Below are 21,502 nucleotides of genomic sequence, written 5' to 3'. Positions count from 1 at the left end.
AGAAAAAAAGGAACACAGCATAGTTATTTGGGTGCTAGGCACTATACATACGCATGTCTATCTCATCATGTCACATGTCACCTCGGGTATCCTTTAAATGTTATCCACTATACTATGGCCAGTGTACTGCATATTTATAGCCAGTGTTCTCCCCAGGCCCTTTCAGCGGGGTGCTCCACCCGGCAAGTTTTGGTGAGCACCCAGCTGTCAATGGCCTCAATTCACTAAGCTTATCTCCTGTCTTTAATAACTCTTCTAGAGTTGTTACCATGGTGATAAGGCATGTAGTATTCAGGAAACATTTTACCTCAGGCAAACCTAAAGTTAACTCTTCTGTCTTTAAGTTAACTCTTTCATCCTTAAAATAACTCCAGAGTTAAAGACAGGCTGTTCATTAACTGCGTGTGAAAATAACTACAGAGGAGGTAACTTAACTACAGAGGAGGTAAATTAACTACAGAGGAGGTAAATTAACTACAGAAGAGGTAAATGAACTACAGAAGAGGTAACGTAAGGAATGAAGAGATAAGATAACTCTCTTGCTGTGTGGAGATAAGTTTTCTCTTGCCTTATTATCTCCAGCATGATCTTAGTGAATTGAGGCCATTGGCTCACCACCTCCTCTGTTGTGCAGAGAAGCGCCGGCCCTGCATTCTCTAATCTCACCCCACCCGGCTACTTTCTCATGCCACCCGGCTGGAAAAAAATTCTGGGGAGAACACTGTAATAGATATTGTATTTGTGATTACATATCCAGTCTTGTTATATTACTTGCACACACTAGAAGGTCTTCTATAGATATCACTGATGACAATTTTAATCTCATTATTTATGAAAGTTATGTTTTCGGTCCATCAGCTAGGGCCTACTGTGCTTAGAAGTTTATGGAAACAAGACAACATATTTTCGCAATATGAAGTACAGTCAATGGGAACAAGAAAACACATTTTTGCAAGAGTTCCCAATTTAGGTAAAATGTTCACTGCAAAACATTTAACAAATGTATAATTATATGCAATAATTACTGTGGTAAAATAATTCACCATCACCCCTACTCAGTGATTTCACAAGATCACTACTGACTGGACTGAACATATAAAACGTTGCATCATCTCAGAATTATTTGAATACAGTTTACTATCCTTTGTTTTTTTTTGTTCATCTTAATTTCCTGTTTCCAAAGCTACTGATTTTCATATTAAAGCCACAAATCTCCAGAGAAGGCACAAGGACAGGAAATAAAGGTAAAATTGTCCCATGGTGACAGACAACCATAACAAAAATATATGTTTAGCCCTTTTCCAAGATATTTAGAACTGAATACAAAATCCTGAAACTGGGTTTCAGCCTTTGACTTAAAGGATACCTGAAGTGACATGTGACATGATGAGATAGACATGTGTTTGTACAGTGCCTAGCACACAAATAACTATACTGTGTTCCTTTTTTTCTTTATCTGCCTGAAAGAATTAAATATCAGGTATGTAAGTGGCTGACTCAGTCCTGACTCAGACAGGAAGTGACTACAATGTGACCCTCAATGATAAGAAATTCCAACTATAAAACACTTTCCTAGCAGAAAATGGCTTCTGAGAGCAAAAAGAGATACAAAGGGGAATTTCTTATCAGTGAGGGTCACACTGTAGTCACTTCCTGTCTGAGTCAGGACTGAGTCAGCCACTTACATACCTGATATTTAACTCTTTCAGGCAGAGAAAGAAAAAAAAGGAAGACAGCATAGTTATTTGTGTGCTAAGCACTGTACACACCCATGTCTATCCCATCATGTCACTTCTGGTACCCTTTAATGACAGCAGAACTTTAATGTATCAGAATTAACCAAGCATTGTTAGTACATTTGTGAAAGGTTGGGGTTTTTGGCAACCCTGATGATAACACTGCTCTGTTTCTCAGCCACATTGTCAACTGCCGACTGTCACCCCCCCCCCCCCCCTCCAGCCCCAGTGCCTGATAACCTGTTAGACCGGTTATTATCAGGGAACACTTTCCTAGCTTAAAAGTGGTGCAATGCTTGCTTGGAGATAACTGGATAACAGAACACAGAGTTATTGGTAGATAGAGTGTAAAGTACTGTGGAGTGATTCTCCTGGCCATGCAGTACAGTGAGAGGCTAGCGGTACTCAACACATCTGCAGATGGTTCCTAGCACAACACATTGCAACAATTCACCTTCATTCATCCATCCATTCTGCAGCTGAAACTCTGGCCCATTCCGGACCTTGAGCAAATCAGACATGCTGGGAAATATTGATTGGACCTGTTGATCTGATGGGAAATTGCATCTTGTGTAGCAGGCATCAAATATAAAATGAGCTTGTGGAGAAACCGCTCACCTATCCAAGTGTAACAGAGCACAATACAAAAAAAAAAAAAGCAAAACTGCAGGGTGGAAAACTGAGAAATTCCGTCATTTTTATTAGGGGTGGTCAAAGAGGTTACAAACTTACGCAAATGTTTACAAATGAAAGTATAAAACGTTGCATCACCTCAGAATTATGTGAATCCAGTTTACTATCCTTTGTTTTTATTGTTGATCTTCATTTCCTGTTTCCAAGGCTAAATAAAGGTAATGTTAACACAGACAAATCCCTTTCAGGCTTACCTAAGTAAAAAGATTTATACATACCTAGGGCTTCCTCCAGCCCCATCCCCCCATGCCGTCCTCTGCTGCCCGCAGCTTCTGTACCGGGTCCCGTCACTGTCGTCAGCCGGAGACAGTCTACGCAGAAGAAGTGCGCTCTTGGCATATCTCTCCAGCAGCTGCTGGAGAGATACGTAGGGGGCACTCTTCTCCTGCATAGCTGGGCGCGACTGACGGCAGTGACGGGACCCGGTACAGAAGCTGCGGGCAGCAGAGGACGGCATGGGGGGATGGGGCTGGAGGAAGCCCTAGGTATGTATAAATCTTTTTACTTACGTGAGCTCTGGTACACTGTAAGGCCTGGAACCCACTAGAAAAAGCAAAGCGATATAGCAATCGCTAGCGATTTGTGATAGCGTTTTGCAAGCGATTTTAGGAGTGATTTCGCTGCTACTATATAATTCATTAGAATGAAAACGCTCCCAAAATGCTGGCTGTACTACGATTCCTGCGATTGCAATTTGCTTAATCGCAATCACTGTAGTGGAATCTGTTTCATCCATTTACATTGACAGAGAGTTTAGGGAAATCGCTAGCAATTTAAAGTGCTCCCTAAACGCTCGAAAAAAACTTTGTAGTGGGTTCCAGGCCTAAACTGGGTTTCAGCATTTGACTTAATGACAGCGGAACTTCAATGCATCAGAATTTACCAAGCAATTAGTAAATTTCTGAGGGCCCTTTCCCACTAGCTAACGTGTGCAGGAAAAATTGGGTCCGTGCATACGTTCCAGCGCACGCGTTGATGGCGCTTCAATGTGTATCAGAGGCTCTAGTTCTGATTCACTCTATAAGAAATCGCTTGCATCGTGCAATTAAAAGTTCCCAGAGGCTTTACAGAGTAACGCTCTGGTAAAGTTTAATGTTAACAGTAACATGGAAGTCAATAGTCATGTTACCTTGCTTCTCGCATCCTATGTGTGGTCTGTCAGAATGGACGGCACAGCACCTAGGAGTACATTTGAAATCGGCGCCGATAGACTTGGGCGCAGGATACAGCGGTATATGGCTGATCCTGCTTCTGCACAAGTCCGGGCCGATTTTATTACTATACCCCCTCCAGGCCGCCATGGATAGTGGGGGAAATGAAATAATTTGGCTTCCAGCGATTGCTGGAGGCCGAATTATTGTGTTTTTTAAGCAACTTCGGCTCCATCTTCTGACGGAGCCGACGTTACTCACTGAGCACCGCTATAGACTGATTCCCATTACAGTCTATGGCGGCGCTGGCTGCGCCCAAATCTAGCAGCGCTGAAAAGCACTGCTCCGGCACCTAGTAGGAAAGTAGCCTGAAAGGTAGGGTTTTTAGGCAACCCTGATGATGACAACAAAACAACTCTGTTTCTCAGCCATAGTGTCACGTCACCTGCAGGCTGCCACCCCCCTCCACCCTCCCCCCGGTGCCTGATAACCTGTTATTATCAGGGAACGCATTACAGGCCAAAAAGTGGTGCAATGCTTGCCTGGAGATAACTGGATAGCAGGACACAGAGTTATTGATAGTGTAGAGTACTGTGGAGTGATTCTCCTGGCCATACAGTACAGCGAGAGATAAGCGGGACACAACACACCTGCAGATGGTTCTCAGCACAACACATCGCAACAATTCACCTTCATTCATCCATTCTGCAGCTGAAACTCTGGCCAGTGTCAAGAACAATGTCTGCAGTATCTATAAACCGAGGCGCATTGTACATCCTTAGTGAAGTAGCGCTGCCTCCATATGGAGCAGCACTACAGCCACACTCACCCGCAGCTGCACTGGCCGTCGCTGGTCACACAGGACGGCTCCTCGGTCACCTCGAGGATTCCATAGTACATCCAGCACAGTGTCACCGGGGAATAGTGCTGCCTCTGTGACGTGCCCCGGAAGAATCAACGCCGAGAGAACACGTTGTCTGGACTGGGGGACCTCTGCTGGTGACAGCTGGTACTGTACAGAGATAGGGTAAATCATTCTTCCTCGTCTTCATCACTATCTCCGCCAGTTAAATTCCAGCATACGGAACCATATAGATGAGTTTAGCATTCCTCTGAATTAGAACTTACTATTTGTATTAGTTGCTTGGGCAACATGGCCTTCAAATGATGTATGTGAAACCTATCAAGCAATAATTGATCCCTATTTATAACATACATTTTTAGTATTTAGGAATATTAATTTAGTAATTAATATGAATTCATCACATAGATTTATGGTTGAGTAGCCGCCCTGAGGCGGCGGAGCAGTGTTATTCAGCGCTGCTAGATTTGGGCGCAGCCAGCGCTGCCATAGACTGTAATGGGAATCAGTCTATAGCGGCGCTCAGTGAGTAACGTCGGCTCCGTCAGAAGATGGAGCTGAAGTTGCTTAAAAACACAATTCGGCCTCCAGCAATTGCTGGAAGCCGAATTATTTAACCTCCTGGGCGAGTGGGCGATAATCCCGAGCTGAGCTTGGGGTATATCGCGCAGGAGGATTTCTCAGGCCCTGGTGGGCCGATTTGCACTTTGCTAGCTGCGTGTAACTTCCGCTCGCCGCCGATCCGCCGCTACCTGCCGTGCCGCGCAGCCCCCCCCCCAGACCCCTTGCGCAGCCTGGCCAATCAGTGCCAGGCAGCGCTGAGGGGTGGATCGGGACTCCCTCTGACGTCCCGACGTCCATGACGTCGGTGACGTTATCCCGTCCCGTCGCCATGGCGACCGGGGAAGCCCAGCAGGAAATCCCGTTCTGAACGGGATTTCCTGCTTACTCTGATCGCCGAAGGGTGGGGGGATGCCGCTGCGCAGCGGCTATCATGTAGCGAGCCCTGGGCTCGCTACATGATTTAAAAAATTAAAAATTAAAAAAAAAAAAGTGCTGCGCCCCCTCCTGGGCGATGCAATTGTATCGCCCAGACGGTTAATTCCCCCATTATCCATGGCGGCCTGGAGGGGGAATAGTAATTAATACGGGCCAGACTTGTGCAGAAGCAGGATTAGCCATATACCGGCTGTATCCTGCACCTAAGTCTACCGGCGCCGATTTCAAATGTACGCTGAGGCGGGGTGAGGCAGGTTCCTCAGGCGGCACTTGAGCGGGGGCGGTGCCCACCTGGCCATGGGTGGAGGGTGGACAGCTGTGCTGGAGGGAGCAGCCAGGAAGGGGGGCAGCAGGCACAGCAGCAGGGAGGAGGGTCAGACCCCCTCCTCCCTCATTTGGGTCCCTGGTCCGCTCTCCCCCACCAGCTATTAGCTCTGTTAAAAAGCATTAGGCAGTGGCAGGGAAGCTATTCGTTCCATCGTGGGTGTGTATAGTGGGCTACTTTGCAGGAAGTGACGAGCGATGGAACGCACGCTGGAATGCAAGGAGGGGAGCAAGTCATCGCTTCCCCGCCGCTGCCTAAACTTGCTGTTAGACATTTATACATTTTAGTCATCATGTTAAATCAAATTGTAATCAGCAGTGCTGTATCTTGTATCAGTGTTCATATTTGATGTATATCATTGTCTGTATCATTATGTATCCCTTGTTTGTTTTCTTACATTGTACAGCGACACGGAATATGTTGGCGCTTTATAAATAAATAATAATAATAATACATACGTTGCAATTTACCACTGAATCGCATTTTGCACGCATTGTGGCACGATTGGGCCACAATCTCATTCATTTATAAGCGCCTCTGGGGAAATCACGTGATGCAATGCAGAGCCGCGCTGACGCACGGCCACCTGGTTTGCAATGGAAACGAGCCCTATTCCCAAGGTGCCCTTTATGGCTTTCTTGCAGTTTATTCAGATAGTCCTGGTTAGGGCCTGAGCCCACTAACACAGTTGTGTCTGCTTATATCTGCTTTTCAGCATCTGTAACATTGATGTGTAACTCAAAAGCGGACACAACTGCATCAGTGGGCTCAGGCCCTAAGTGTTAGGAAAGTGGTTGCTGGTTAGGGTTAGAAGCAGTTGAAGGGTCGTAAGGTTAGACATAGTTAGCGGAGGGTTCAGGTGAGAGCTAGGGCCCATTTCCACTGGGAAATGGGATTGGAAGGAATGTGATGCTGCTATGCATGGCCGTTTCTAGGGCCGTGCGGCTCGTGCCGCTGCCCTGAGCACAGAGGGAGGGGGGGCGCTGTGATGGAGGGGAGAGCCGGAGCCGCGGGGAGGGCAGCCTGACCTCTCCCTCCCTCTCCCCGGGCCGCTCTCCATGCTCTCCCCTCGGACTGCAGAGTTAGCGCGCAGGGAAGCGCTATTATACACAGTTACTCACCTCCCTGGTTATGATCGCCGCTCACTAGCCGCCGGTCTCCTCCTCTGCATAGCTGCTGATAAACACGCTGCCTGTGTATCAGCGGCTATGCAGAAAGGAAACCAGCAGGAAGTGAGCGGTGATCGGACTCCGGGCACCTATACCTGGCTCCGGGGGGAGGGGGGGCGGCGGCGGCGCAATTTTTACACCCTCGCCCTGGGTGCATTTTAGCCTAGAAACTGCACTGCCGCTACGCATCACTTCTGCTCCCATTCGCTTCACTTCCACATCGGGAGAAGTGGGTGCCCATGGAAGGAGTCAGGAACCAGATGCAGCCATGCGAGAATCTGCAGCATGCTTCAGATTCTGGGATTGCTCCGCATAACCAGCTTGCAGTGGAAACTGTTCCATTGCTGTGCATTGGTTTCAGTTTGGCCATGGTGCGATGTGGCTATGTAGTCGCATCGCACTGTGTATAGTGGAAACAGGCCCTTAGGGTTTGGTGGGTGACAGTAGAATAATGTAATGCTAATAGAATTTCAGTAAAATTACCAATATTCTATTACCGTTATTTTGTGCCTATTACTGTCATTTTTGCACACATTTTGTGTATGTATGTGTACGCTGCCAGTGAGCTGAGCGCAGGTCGAGCCGAATGACGGCTCCCCCCGCTGCCTCTCAAATCACGCGTAAAATACTATTCCCTCTCCGAGTCATCGCAAGTCAAATAAAGATGTAATTCAGGGTCCAACTGGAGCCACGAATTACCCTTACACGCTCCGCACAGTATAACATTACTGCTATTGGGTGCCAAAACCATCAGCTTCGCCCATAGATTTAGATTTATAGATAAGCCCTATCAATGCTTAACACTAACTCTCCCCTACTTATGCCTAACCTTAGCTACCCCACGCAGACTCCTAACACTAATCCTCCCCAATGTATACCTAACGTTAATGGGTACTGCCATAGGCTCCCATATAAAATGCCACTAATAGTGTAGTGGCTACAACTGTAGATTTGGGCGTTGGAGTCACCCAATAAAAGCACAGAGATTTCTTGTGCATGTCCAGTACAGAGATGCTTGTATGTGGACGGGAATTTAAGCTTCTCCCCACTGTACCCAATCTAACACGCACACGCACGCACGCACGCACGCACGCACACACACACACACACACCACACACACACACACATTCTTTGCCCCGACATGCATGCAGATAAGGGACCAGAGTAATATTTACCTGCCCAGCTCTGAATGTCTCCTCCATGCATCACAGCCGCACACTCTTGGCTGCCATTTGCCGGCTCCTGATCACGTGACTTGTGTCGGTCATGGGATCTGGAGCCAGCGAGTGGCAGCAGAAAGTGCGCAGCTGTGATGCATGGAGGAGACATGCAGTGCTGGGCAGGTAAGCATTACTCCACTACCTGTGATACTCTGCATGTAGGTAAGGAGAGGGAGAAGGAGTGGGCACCCACAGCCCCCGGCTCCCATGTTTGCAGGGGTCGCAGGAGCTATTGTTACACCGCTGGCTGGAAGAGTAGTAAGTCTCTGGATCATCGAGAGCAAGGCTTCCCAAACCTGTCCTCAAGAACCACCAGCACTGCATGTTTGGCAGAAAACCACAAACATTCACAGGTGAGGTAATGTGTCTCAGCAGAGCTGATTAACTACCTCTGTGGATTTCCACAAAACATGCACTGTTGTGGGACTTGAGGACAGGGTTGGGAAGCCCAAATCTAGAGGCTTCCCACTACTGAGCTAACCAAATTTTAACCCTTTCCTCCTTACAAGCTTGCTTTAGGCCAGGTTCACATGGAGCTTGCTGGGTAATAAACAAAGGCTGCGGCGCTCGTTGTTAAACGCTGCCCAGTGAATGGGCAGCACCTGTACTGGTTAAGGGCTCTGCCTCTGACACAGGAGACCAGGGTTCGAATCTTGGCTCTGCCTGTTCAGTAAGCCAGCACCTATTCAGTGGAAGACCTTTGGCAAGTCTCCCTAACACTGCTACTGCCTATAGAGCGCATCCTTGTGGCTGCAGCTCTGGCGCTTTGAGTCCGCCAGGAGAAAAGCGCGATATAAGTGTTATGTTTGTTTGTTTGTTTGTTGCTTGTTTTCCCGCAGTTAACACAAACATTGTGTTTTTATCCCTATTTTTCCAGTCGTTTGAGCCAACCCTGAAAGGTAATTTACTGTCGCACCTCCATGTCCTCCTGTGGCAGTGAAAATCGCAGCTCACCGCTGAAAGCTGCTGAAAGCTGTGAAATGCTTCTCTGCACGCTTACTGAAAAGCATTTGACCAACACACCGTGAGATGCCTGGCATGCATTTGTGTGAACCAAGCCTATGGCTAAGTTGACACTTGTGTGAAAAATTCGGATAGAATTTGGCAGCCTATAGAAGTCTATGCAGAGCATCCGAATTCGTCGCCGAGGAAAAATCTGAGGCCCTGCAGCATAATATCGCACAACTTGTCCGAATCCTGTAGACATGCATTGCACTTCTAGAGGGATTCAGCTGCGAGACACGAGCAGCTGTGCTGGAATCTCGTCTCGCAAGACGCATGTCGCGCACAAGTGGAAACAAGGCCTAAATTATGCTGAAATATAAAATATTCCTGCCAATATAGTGCGGATAGTGCTCAGATTTCTTTCTCTCTATACTCTTACTTGCTGTCACTTTGGCTGTGGTTGAGTAACAGCGCTCATTTCCCGATAACCAAGCCATCATTCAAATGCATCATTCACCATCTTCCAGTCTCCAATCCCTCATTCACATCCTCAGTGGACAGAAAATGGGTGAGGAGAAATCTGAGAGAAGCCATGCAGCTAACATTAATGCAGGCTGGAGGGCTAAAGACTATTGAGCTAATCTACGCCCCAAATAACCCCCACCCTGGGCACATGCAATAGAGATATGCCTCTGCATTGTTGCCAATATTTCAAGGAAATGCATCTGAGCTTTCTGTCAGTTTTGGAAATTTTGAGCAGGCTGAAATGAGAAATATGGAGAAATAATGTTTAATAAAATTAGATTGCAAAAAGACTTGTGCAGAACCAATCTACAATTATGTCAGTGTTATGACAGAAATGTAATTTAAGCCCGAAGGGTTGACATTTTTTTTTACATCCGAGCAACTTTCACCCCCCATTCATTTGCCAATAACTTTATCACTACTCATCACAATTAATTGATCTATATCTTGTTTTTTCCGCCACCAATTAGGCTTTCTGTGGGTGGTACATTTTGCTAAGAGCCACTTTACTGTAAATGCATTTTAACAGGAAGAATAAGAAAAAAATGGAAAAAATTCATTATTTCTCAGTTTTCAGCCATTATAGTTTTAAAATAATACATGCCTCCATAATTAAAACTCACGTATTGTATTTGCCCATATGCCCCGGGTATTTCACCGTTAAAATTATGTCCCTATCACAATGTATGGCGACAATATTTTATTTGGAAATAAAGGTGCATTTTTTCCGTTTTGCATCCATCACTGTTTAGAAGCCCATAATTTATTAAATCATATTGATATACTCCTTTGACATGCATATTTAAAAAGTTCAGACCCTTAGGTAACTATTTATGTTTTTTTTGTTTTTTTTTATTATTGTAATTTTTTTTTTTTTTTAATTTAAACTTGTATGTGGGTATTTTTTGGTGTGGGAGGTAAACAGGTTTTTTTTTAATATATTTATATGTTTAATTTGAATTTTTTTTTTTACAGGTGTAATTTGCTATTTGGCCACAAGATGGCCAGAATCAAAAAGTCCTGGGAGCGATCGATCTCGCTCCCAGGCAGAAGAAAGGAGCCCAGAGCTCAGAAAAGCCGCAGCATCTGAAGAGACGCTGTCGTCTTTTCTCCGGGGGGGTCCGATCAGCGAAAGGGATTTATAATCCCTTTCACTGATCGGTAATCTAGCGGCCAGCAGCGGGGGCGCGCACGGGGGGGCCCGCGGGAACGCGCGCGACCCGCGGGAGTGCGCGCAGCCCAACTGGACGAGAAATCTCGTCCAGTTGGGCTTAAGTGGTTAAAGTGGACCTGAACTCAGAACTTCCTCTCTGCTCTAAAAGATAAGCAACAGCGTAATAACCTTTTAAAGAAAAACATTTCTTTTGTAACAGCTGATACAAATCCTGCAATAAATCTGCAGTGTGTCTACTTCCTGCTTTCATGGAAGCAGACATAGGGTTAACCTCCTGTGTTTACAAATTAGCTGCTCTGCCAGTTGTTATTAGTCACAGATGAGGGGGAATTAGACAGGCTAAACTCTCTAAATACACACAGGGTGCATTTCTCTATGTTTCCTTCTGTCCTCTGCAAGAGTTCAGATCCACTTTGAGCTCTACATTATGCCATCAGACCTTTAGAAATTCCCTGTAATGATCATTTTATTTGAACAAATAACTGTAGATGCATTGCAGAGTAATTACTGTGGTTTAGTGTCCCTGCTCAGCTAGCAACACAAGCTTTTTAACCAGCAATATGAATGCTCACCAAGTTCACATGGAGAGATGTCAGACTTCTTGCCTCCCATTGTTCTCTGCTCACCCAGGCTCTCCAACAAGTGGCTTTGGTACTGTGCCACTATATCACTGTTAAGGTAGACCCTCCCACTTGGCAGGAGCTCTTTGCACTGAATTTCATTGGTTGGCATTGTTCCCTTAAATTAAAGAAAACTGAGACGTCAATTACATAATGTGTAAACAGAATGAAGTGATTCAGTGAAGAATTGCAGTGTAAAACTGACACTTTGCAAACAATAAAAAGAAAATCTGCCTATCTTGCAAAGCAGCCAGGAGCAGAGGAATCTCTAAGTGCACCGAGTTTATTTAACCACTTCAGCCTTCAGTCGTTTTCACTTTATGCATCCGAGCAATGTTCACCTCCCATTCATTAGCCTATAACTTTATCACTACTTATCACAATGAACTAATCTATATCTTGTTTTTTCCGCCACCAATTAGGCTTTCTTTGGGTGGTACATTTTGCTAAGAGACACTTTACTGTAAATATATTTTAACAGGAAGAATAAGAAAAACATGGAAAAAATCATTTCTCTGTTTTCAGCCATTATAGTTTTAAAATAATACATGCCTCCATAATTAAAACTCACGTATTGTATTTGCCCATTTGTCCTGGTTATTACACCGTTTAAATTATGTCCCTATCACAATGTATGGCGACAATATTTTATTTGGAAATAAAGGAGCATTTTTTCCGTTTTGCATCCATCACTATTTACAAGTTTAAAATAAAAAAAAAAAAAATTATTTCATCTTTACATTGATATTTAAAAAGTTTAGACCCTTAGGTAAATATTTACATTTTTTTATTGTAATGGTTTTTTTTTTTTATATTAAACATTTTATTTGGGTATTTTTGGAAGGATGGGATGTAAACAGTAATTTTTTTCTGTAAATATGTGTTGATTTTAATTTTTTTTTTTACATTTAGTTGTAGTTTTACTTTTTGGCCACAAGATGGCAGCCGTGAGTTGGTTTACATGATGTCACTCTAAGCGTAACATATACGCTTAGAGGGACGCATGGGGATGCAAGAGCCAGAAAAAGCGAAGCTTCTGAGAGAAGCTGTCGCTTTTTCTGCGGGGGAGTGGAATCAGTGATCGGGCACCATAGCCCGATTCATTGATCCCTGGGCTAACGATCCGCGGCCGGGAGCGCACGTGATCGGCCGCGGACATGGCCTTCTGGACGTAGCTAGTACGTCCAGGAGGTGAAAGTGGTTAAGTAAAAAAAATAAAGCATTTTTTTTCACATAAAGTTCACATTTCATTGTGCTCCTGAAAATTCAACTTGTTCTACCTGTACACTGTAAAACTGAAGCCAAATAAAGGAATATGTAGGCTTACCCATTACAACCAACACTTCTTTTTGTCAGTGGTGAGCAGGCCCGGATTTACATCACAGGAGCCTATAGGCACAGATGTCCTGCCACCCTAGACTTCGCCCTCCATGAACTTAAAAAAAAACCACTGAACCACACCACAAGTGTGCTGGCCCAGCTGTCACTTCTCCCTTAGTTCCCTTGCCTGTCATAGGTAGCTACAGGTGCCCTTTAGAAGTAAGAAGCCAGATCTGTCCTCAATATTAAGTAGCTAAAGGTACCCCCAAGGTATCTAGAGTTGCCCCCAACTGAAGGGAGATCTGATCAGTGGAATGCCGAGACCCAAGTGAGGGGAGTGAGCCGCCTTCCCATCATCAGACACCTGCAGGCAAATGCCTACAGTGCCTTATGGTAAATCCAGCCCTGGTGGTGAGTTGCTTACCTATTCTAAAGAGATTGACCTTTCACAGAGCATCTGAATGGCCTATGCAAAGAATAAAACTGCTAGAATGTGTTACTTGCATAGAACTCACAACCCAAACCACCTGTCCTCCGTACACGTACAGCCATTATGACAACCCTAATCCCAATTCAGAGTTGTTGTTTTTTTCCTTTTAGTGGGTCTTCTATGGTTCCCACCAAACAATATGCATTGCACTGACCTCTGTATTGGGTGTGGGGGATAGGGGTGGGGAGGGGGCGATATTCACTGGCAGATATGCGTCAGCAAGTATGGTTGGAAAGAGAGAATGTGACATTTACAAACCCAATGCCACTCTATCTCTCGATTATTACACTTTCGCCTAGAAACAGTCTTGCCTGCACTCTACTCCCCACAAGGTTGCTATGGGCACTCTATATGTTATGGAAGCTGGGGCATGTATGGCCATGAGTACTTACTGACTGATGAGGTACAAGAGGTCTGGCAGACAGGGCCGGTTTAAGCAACAATGGGGCCCCAGGGCAAAATAAACCTGGGCCCCCCCCCCCCCCAACAGATACCCCGGAACAAAAATCGGCATTAAGGGACCTTTTTTGCAGCTGGTATAGTCAGGGTGTGAAGCCCCAGTCTGTCGGAGCTCCACATTCTGGCTATCCCAGCCTGCATGGGGACAAGGGGTTAAAAAGTTTCAGGAGGGGGGACCCCACATAATTTAAAAAAAAAATTCCCACACTCTAAACATAAAAAAAAAAATTGGGAAAATAGGAAAAAATGCCAGGGATCTTCATGCAGCCATATTGCGGCTGTATAGCGATCCCTGGCCAAAGCGCTGCGGCTGCGCATGGACCCCCAGGAAACCCCATCAGGAAATTTATTGCTCTTTCTTTTGATACATGTAAAATACACTACCGTTAGGTTTGCTACTAAAAGTGACATTTACCGCATTTAAAAGTATACTTTTTTCCTTCGAAACTTTAAAATCGATTTTCTCAAAAACTATAAGGTCTTTTTGAAAAATAGTTTTTTCCTCTTATTCCCAATGATCTCCTTAACATATCCTGCAAATTTAGGGTTTCTAGCATTTAAGGTGGATTTGCTATTAACCAATAAAGTCAGCAGGTTTTTAAATGTGTATTTTTTTTCCTTTGAAACTTTAACATCGATTTTCTCCAAAACTATAAGGTCGATTTGAATTTTTTTTCCCTCTTGTAGCCACTGGGGGCCCCTACAAGCTCTGGGGCCCTGGGGCAATTGCCCCCTTTGCCTCTATGGTAGCGCCGGCCCTGCTGGCAGAAGAGTTGCTGAAGCATGTTGGGGCACCAAAGGTGATTAGCAGTAGCTGTACAGTGCACTGTCACCATGTACAGAAAAAAATCAATATATGGTATTCCTGTGTTGTTATTACTATCAATACTAATAAAATCAAATTCTTCCTTATCAGCCTGCCTCGTTGCAAAATATTTGTATCAGTCTAGTAGGCTTCCTATTTAGGCATGCAGTGTGCTACCAGTTATCCAGTATGCTTTCCTGGCTGGTTTAAATATCCAGGATGCCTTAAAAGGTTTTCTAAAGGAATATAAATTAACATTGGAGTTACGGTAGTTCATCATTTGCCCATATGAAATCATGCCATCATTACCATAGATTTTAACAGGAAAATATTTCCAGATGTTTTCCTGGCTGGGAAAAGATCTGAAGACGTCAGAGAAACACGCATGTGGATAAGTCCTGAAGTGATGGTGGTCTTTGAGTTTCAGTATTGATGTATGGAGATGGTCAGATATCAAAGTAAACCTTAAGGGCTGGAACCCACAAGAGCGTTTTTTTGAGCATTTTGGCAGCGCTGCGATACGCTAGCGTTTTGCCAAAACGCTCAGCTGATGTTAATGGATGGGGCAACTTCCACAGGAGTGTTTGCGTTTCCCAGAAACGCAAACGCAGGACCTGCAGCATTTTGGGAGTGTTAGCGCTGCAATGTGAAGTATTGAAACGCTAGCAGAAACACTCAGCAAAACCTAAACTGAGCGGTTTTGCTAGCGTTTTGCGGTTCAGCACACTGTAACAAAATTAAAAATAATTCACAGGACCAATCAGGATAAAAACGCGAAACGCAAAACGCTACACAACCGCTGAGCAAAAAAATACACTGTTGCAAAACGCGACCGAAAACGTGCATGAATCCGCTTGCAAACCGCTCAGACAAAACGCTAGCGGTTGCGTTTTGCGTTTGCGGTTTTCAGTGGGTTCCAGGCCTAACTGAGGAAACTCTCTTCAGGTTTGATACTGAGGGAAAGCACTGGATAGCATAGAGCCTTCCCATTTCTACCCTTATGTCCGGCTCGTCAATCCAGCTCCGTCCCCAGTTGTAGCTATCCGACCTACTCAATGGAACAGCTGCTCAGAGCTCCTCGAGGAACCTTTGGGCGTACTGGTCTTCCAAGACTGAGTGCAACCGTACTGCGTATACATGAGTCCAGACTCACACATGCACAGTACAAATGTGTTCATCTTCCAAGATTGCCTCCCATTGTTCCAAACAGCTATTTGGTGGAACAGGGAAGGTTCTATGCTATCCAGAGCCTTTCCATTACTTACTGTAGGTAAATATCAAACCTGAAATGAGTTTTCTCAGTTCTGGTTTAATTATGGTTTAAAGTGACACTAAAGCAAAAAAACCTATGATATAATGAATTGTATGTGTATTATGTATAAGGAATAGAACATTACTGTAGTTGCAAATAAATGAGCCTAATATTTTTATTTTCAGTAATATAGCTTTTTATTATAGCATTGCATCATCATATTTGCAGTTTTCTCTGTTTTTTAGTACGGTTTACAGAGCTTTGAACTTCTATAACCACTTCAGCCTTCAGTCGTTTTTCACCTTACGCATCCGAGCAATTTTCACCTCCCATTAATTCGCCAATAACTTTATCACTAATTATCACAATGAATTGATTCATGTTATTTTTTCAGCCACCAATTAGGCTTTCTTTAGGTGGTACATTTTACTAAGAATTATTTTTTTCTAAATGCATTTCAACAGGAATATTAAGAAAAAAAATTGAAAAAAAATCATTACTTCTCAGTTTTCAGCCATTATAGCTTTAAAATAATGCATGCTACCATAATTAAAACCCACACATTTTATTTGCCCATTTTTCCCGTTTATTACACCATTTAAATTATGTCCTATTACAATGTATGGTGCCAATATTTTCTTTGGAAATAAAGGTGAATTTTTTCAGTTTTGCTTCCATCACTATTTACAAGCTTATAATTAAAAAAAATATTAGTAATATACCCTCTTGACATGCATATTTAAAAAAAAGTTCAGACCCTTAGGTAACTATTTATGTTTTTTTTTTAAATTTTAATTTTTTCAATTTTTTTTTTTTGTTAAAAATTGTATTTGGGTATTTTTTGGGTGTGCGTGGTAAACAGTTAATCTTAAATGTAAGTTATTGTTTTGTGTGAAAAAAAAGTATGTACATGTAGTTTTACTATTTGGCCACAAGATGGCCACATAGGAAAGGCTTACCCTCAGCTCAACCGCCTGAATCACAACCACCAGGGAGTCAACCAGCTCACACCTGGATCCTCATTAGGTGTGTATATAAACCGCAAGAAAAGAAGGATGGCTGGGTCTCCACCTGTATTTAAGCAAATTGCAGTATTTATTGTACCATAGCACAAAACAACACACGATGTTTCGGCCTGCGGCCTTTATCAAGTGTTACACAAGATGGCCACAGTCATTTTTGTTTTTTATTCCATCCTGTAATGTAAGCGAACAGGAAGTATAAGGGGGACGTGATTTTTTTTTTTGTTCAGAAAGACAGCGGCTTCTCATAAGAAGTCTTTCTACCAGGCTAACGGGGGCGGCACGGAAGCGCGCAGCAGCAGCCTTTTGGACGTGACAGTAACGTCCAAATGGCTAAAATGGTTAAAGTAAAAACCTTATCTGAAGCTGTCTGTCACGGTTTCTTTGTTGTCTTTTCCATGTATAGTGCTCCATTAAACAGCAACCCAATTGGGGTTGTGGAGCTCAGAGAAGCTCTTTCGCATAAATAACTAAAGTTTCTGAACTCTTCCCGTACTGGAAACAATATATAACTTGTTTATTTGCTAATAATGTTCTATTTCTTAGCTGTGCCACACATACAATTCATTATCTCAAATGTTTTTGTTTTTTTTACTTCAGATTCCTTTTAAACACAGGTGAATTTCAGTTGAAATTCATGTTCATCTGCAATGAATAATTACACAGACTTTTACTTATCATTCTTGCACACCAACACTGATTGAGCACCTAAGACTTCCTTCTCAGTGCCACCAAGCTGCTCAGGTGCACAGTCAGTGCTTGCGTGCAAGGGCAGTTGGATGGTCAAGGAAAATATGTGTAGAGGATGGTTTGTGGAAAAGTTTGGTGATCAGCTAGCATAGGTTGAAAATGGAAGGAAGGGCTCTGCTAATGTCAGTGTTGGAGAGTGAAGAGGATCAGGTGGTCCCTCAATATCAGTATTGGAAAGGGTCAGGTGGTCAGTGTTGGTGGAAGTGGGATGTCCACTGTATACTTACCATACATACATACCATACTTTAATTGGCGAAGATTGTAATATAAATATCAGTTGCAAGCTAACTACCTATTTTTTAAATCCTGACTTCCAAGCTGGCCGCTCCCTACTCTCATATAACTGGTGGCACTTACAGATCCTCACTTCACTCCAACAATGTTTACAGGCTGCAAAATGCAACTATTAGCCACCTTCAGAGATACTCATCACCTCCCATTCAGTGAGATTTGTCATGTTTAACACATCTTGCTTGGTCCATATATGGTGGTCATGCCAAGAGATAGCCAATTTTTGGTCCAAGATATGCACACTACTTTCAGATGTGCTCCAATTCAAAATAATTACCATAAGGCCATGCTATGTGGTCATAAACCACATCCCTGTGAAATATGCCAACCATAAATTAATCCAACTTATTGAGGTGGTAGCAAAACACCAAATTGCGTCACAATGGCTAAAAGCAGACCTGTACTACTCAAGGCTCCTCTCTGACATTAATGCAACCCTAGCTATTGAAAAATTGCTGCCACCAATAACAACCACAATAAAACATTTGTAAAGTGCTTTTCTTGCTGAGGACCTAAAGCACATAATGATATTTTGGACCAGCTGGATTGAGAAAATGGAAGCTCAAAATATTCTGTCTGTGTTATAACCACTTGATGGTTTGACTAGGAGAGTATTCCCCATTCTGAACGTATTGTTATAATTGGGTTCTAAATATGTTAATAACACTAGTGGAGGTACCCTTGATGAATATAAGTGTAATGCTGGGTGGGGGCATACTTTCTGACCACCCAGCGCAACAAGGCTAAGTTTTCCTTTCCTTCAAGCCTGGTGTGACAGACCCAACTCTAACTATTAATGCCTGCTTACGTGAACTACAGCAATGGATGAATGACAACTGGCTGAAACTGAATGCAGACAAAACTGAAGTCCTTCTGATCGGAGGGCAGCGCATAACAACAAAACAACTTAACTTGCAGTCTTCACCACTGGGAATAGGAGGCACGGATCTACGCAGCTCTGATCATGTGCGTAGCCTGGGAGTTCTAATTGATGGGGATTTAAACTTCAGAACTCAAATCTCTGCTGTGGTGAAATCATCCTATTTTCACCTGAAGAACATTGCAAAAATCAAGCACCTCATCCCCCCAGAAGATTTGCCAACCTTAGTCCATGCCTTCATTACATCCCGACTGGACTACTGCAATGCTCTCTACACTGGCCTTCCAAAAAAGGTCTTGTAACGCCTACAGCTGATACAGAATACTGCCAGACTGCTAACCAACCAACCCCGTCACTGCCACACAACGCCAGTCCTGCACTTCCTTCACTGGCTACCTATAGAATGGAGGGTCCTATTCAATATCGGCCTACTAACATTTAAATCCCTGAATAATTTGGGCCCTGGATACATGAAAGATATGTTGCAGCTGCGTAGCAATCCCCGCATTCTCAGAACCACAGGTTCTAATAATCTAGTCATACCCAGAGTCCACTTGGAAACTTTTGGTCCCAGAGCCTTCTGTCATGCTGCCCCTACGTTTTGGAACTCCTTACCTCAACAGATCAGGACAGCTCCATCCCTGGACGTGTTTAAATCCAGACTAAAAACCCACCTGTTCTGTTTGGCATTTGCAGAAATATAACTTTTGTTGTGTGAATACTTTATCCTACTACCAATTACTGAATCTGAGAGAGCCTAAGCGCTTTGAGTCCTATGGGAGAAAAGCGCTATAGAAATGTTATTGTATTGTATTGTATTGTATTGTATAAGTAGCTGGATAATGGAAGAGGCTCCACAGATGGACACAGGAGTAATGAACAAAGGAGCAAGATTGCCCAGAGCAATTGCAGCTCTGGGCCGTCAATCAAGCTAGATGCTAAGCGATACAATACACAACAGACGTAGTAGGTAACAGGCTTGGGTCATACATGTTAATTCAGATGTCAGTCGTATTGGAAGGATTAGGCAGATTCGTGGCCGAGAGGCAGGCAAAGGTTGGTACACAATACAATATACAATATTACAAATAATACAATACTGACTGACTAGAGTACATATATATCGTGCTGATGCGCAATATATGAAATGTCGCTCTCAAATAACTCACTAGCTAAAGCACAAGTAATGGCAATTAGCAAGACAGACAACAGACAGACAGACGGAATGCTCAGCCAATTCACACTGAGATAGACAAGACTAACAGGTAGGATCGTAACTAATGGCAACCGCTGCTATAGTTCGTCATCAAGAACAAGGCTAGAAGGAATACTACCAGTCACCAACGTGGTGCTGGCAGAATCCAAATTATCAGGATCAGAAGGACTTCACTGACCCTCACAGGTCAGCAAACATCCAGCGGTCATGAAAATACAGAGCAAGGCATTATACATTTTTACAATAACAACTTTCTCTGCAAAGACCCAATGACAACTCAGAGAGCTGAATGCTATGTCGGGCGGGGTCTGAAATGGGAGGCAGATTTTTATGCCGGCATCCGCCAATGGATGCAGGTATGCAAATTCCCACACAGCTGAATGGTAATCATTCAATCCTGAGGTGGCTTGATTGCCAATTGCTAGCTGAAAGACTATCATAACAAATACATGCAGTACTATGCAACAACATGCATGTAGGAAATCCAGGGCTATCTGGCTGCAGTTCAACTGCAGCAAACCATAGGAGGAATCCTGACAGCATCCTGAACTGCTCTGAACTGCAGAGTGATTGCAAATGACAATAAGACTTACTGCGAATGCGCAACCGAATGCAAGCAGACAAGTCAGAACTGCCCAGTTGCAGCTCCACTGCAAGCGACAGAACATGCTACAGGAGAGATTCTGAATAAGCTATGAACTATTCTATTAATGAGAAGTGTAAAGTCTTACCTTAGAAGGACAAACCGTTAGTTAATGGAAAAAGTATTGTTCATTCATACAAAATAGACTATTATATATATATAACTAGTTGACCCAAGCTCGTTTAAAAACGGGCTCTAGGTCTTTTTCCGGCGGCCACAGCCGTCAGTGCGCATGCGTGCACGCCATGCACGCAACCACCAAGCGCGCGCCCTACGCAGGCGCGCGCCCGCACCCGCCCACCTTGCTCGTCCTCCCAGCTCCCTGGTCCCAGCTGTCAGTTACTGCGCACATGCGCAGTAACAAAAAACCTGGGACACAGGGACAGCTGGCTGCTGGACGCAGCGACAGTTAGGTTTTATTAGGTAGGTGTCCCGGAACAGCCGTGAGAAATGAGAACGCAATCGCAATCAGTTTATTGCACCAACTGCCATGGAGACACTAGAATCTAGATTGGTTGTGTAGGAGTATCTGCAGTCAATCTGGGCTAGCAGTACTTAGATGCAGGATGTCTTTTGATGTGTTAATTAGCTTGGGCCAGGCCTGTGTCTAGGAGAATGTTTACTTTTAATTACCTCCATTTGGTGAGCCTTTTCATACAGGGAGAGCAAGGAAGCTACTCCCAGCAGGAAGCCTATTCACCCAGACTATCCGGCACCGACCAAGGGCCATCTGAATGCATATGATGTATGTTTTCTTGTCGATTATATGGCAACTGTACATCGCACAGCTATGAAATTCATATAGTCTTATTCGGTAAAATCTGGCCATCGTACTGATATGAAAATCATCGCGATAGCCCGCCCGGTTATTGAGGTATGACCCTTCTCAAGAACTGGGTCCGCTGCACTAGCCATGTCTGATGTCATATGAATCTGTATTTTCCGACAAGAAT

The 21,502-nt window shown here is 44.0% G+C and overlaps 1 protein-coding gene across 2 annotated transcripts in view; it reads right to left on the bottom strand.

Annotated features, from left to right (window-relative positions):
* SLC11A2 (solute carrier family 11 member 2) overlaps nt 1-11,532 on the bottom strand; it is a 137,219-nt gene extending 125,687 nt beyond the window's left edge. Inside the window, exon 1 of one of the 2 annotated variants that reach the window (XM_068267399.1) lies at nt 11,373-11,532. In XM_068267399.1, the coding sequence (XP_068123500.1) occupies nt 11,373-11,532 (160 nt within the window). Of the gene's footprint in view, nt 1-4,409; nt 4,515-11,372 lie in introns of those variants that run through there. The other variant, XM_068267400.1, reaches the window with a different exon arrangement.
* Nucleotides 11,533-21,502: the final 9,970 nt, after the last annotated feature.

Source organism: Hyperolius riggenbachi, chromosome 2 (genome assembly GCF_040937935.1).
Source record: "Hyperolius riggenbachi isolate aHypRig1 chromosome 2, aHypRig1.pri, whole genome shotgun sequence".
Lineage (NCBI taxonomy): Eukaryota > Metazoa > Chordata > Amphibia > Anura > Hyperoliidae > Hyperolius > Hyperolius riggenbachi.
This window is presented reverse-complemented; position numbering and strand designations above follow the sequence as displayed.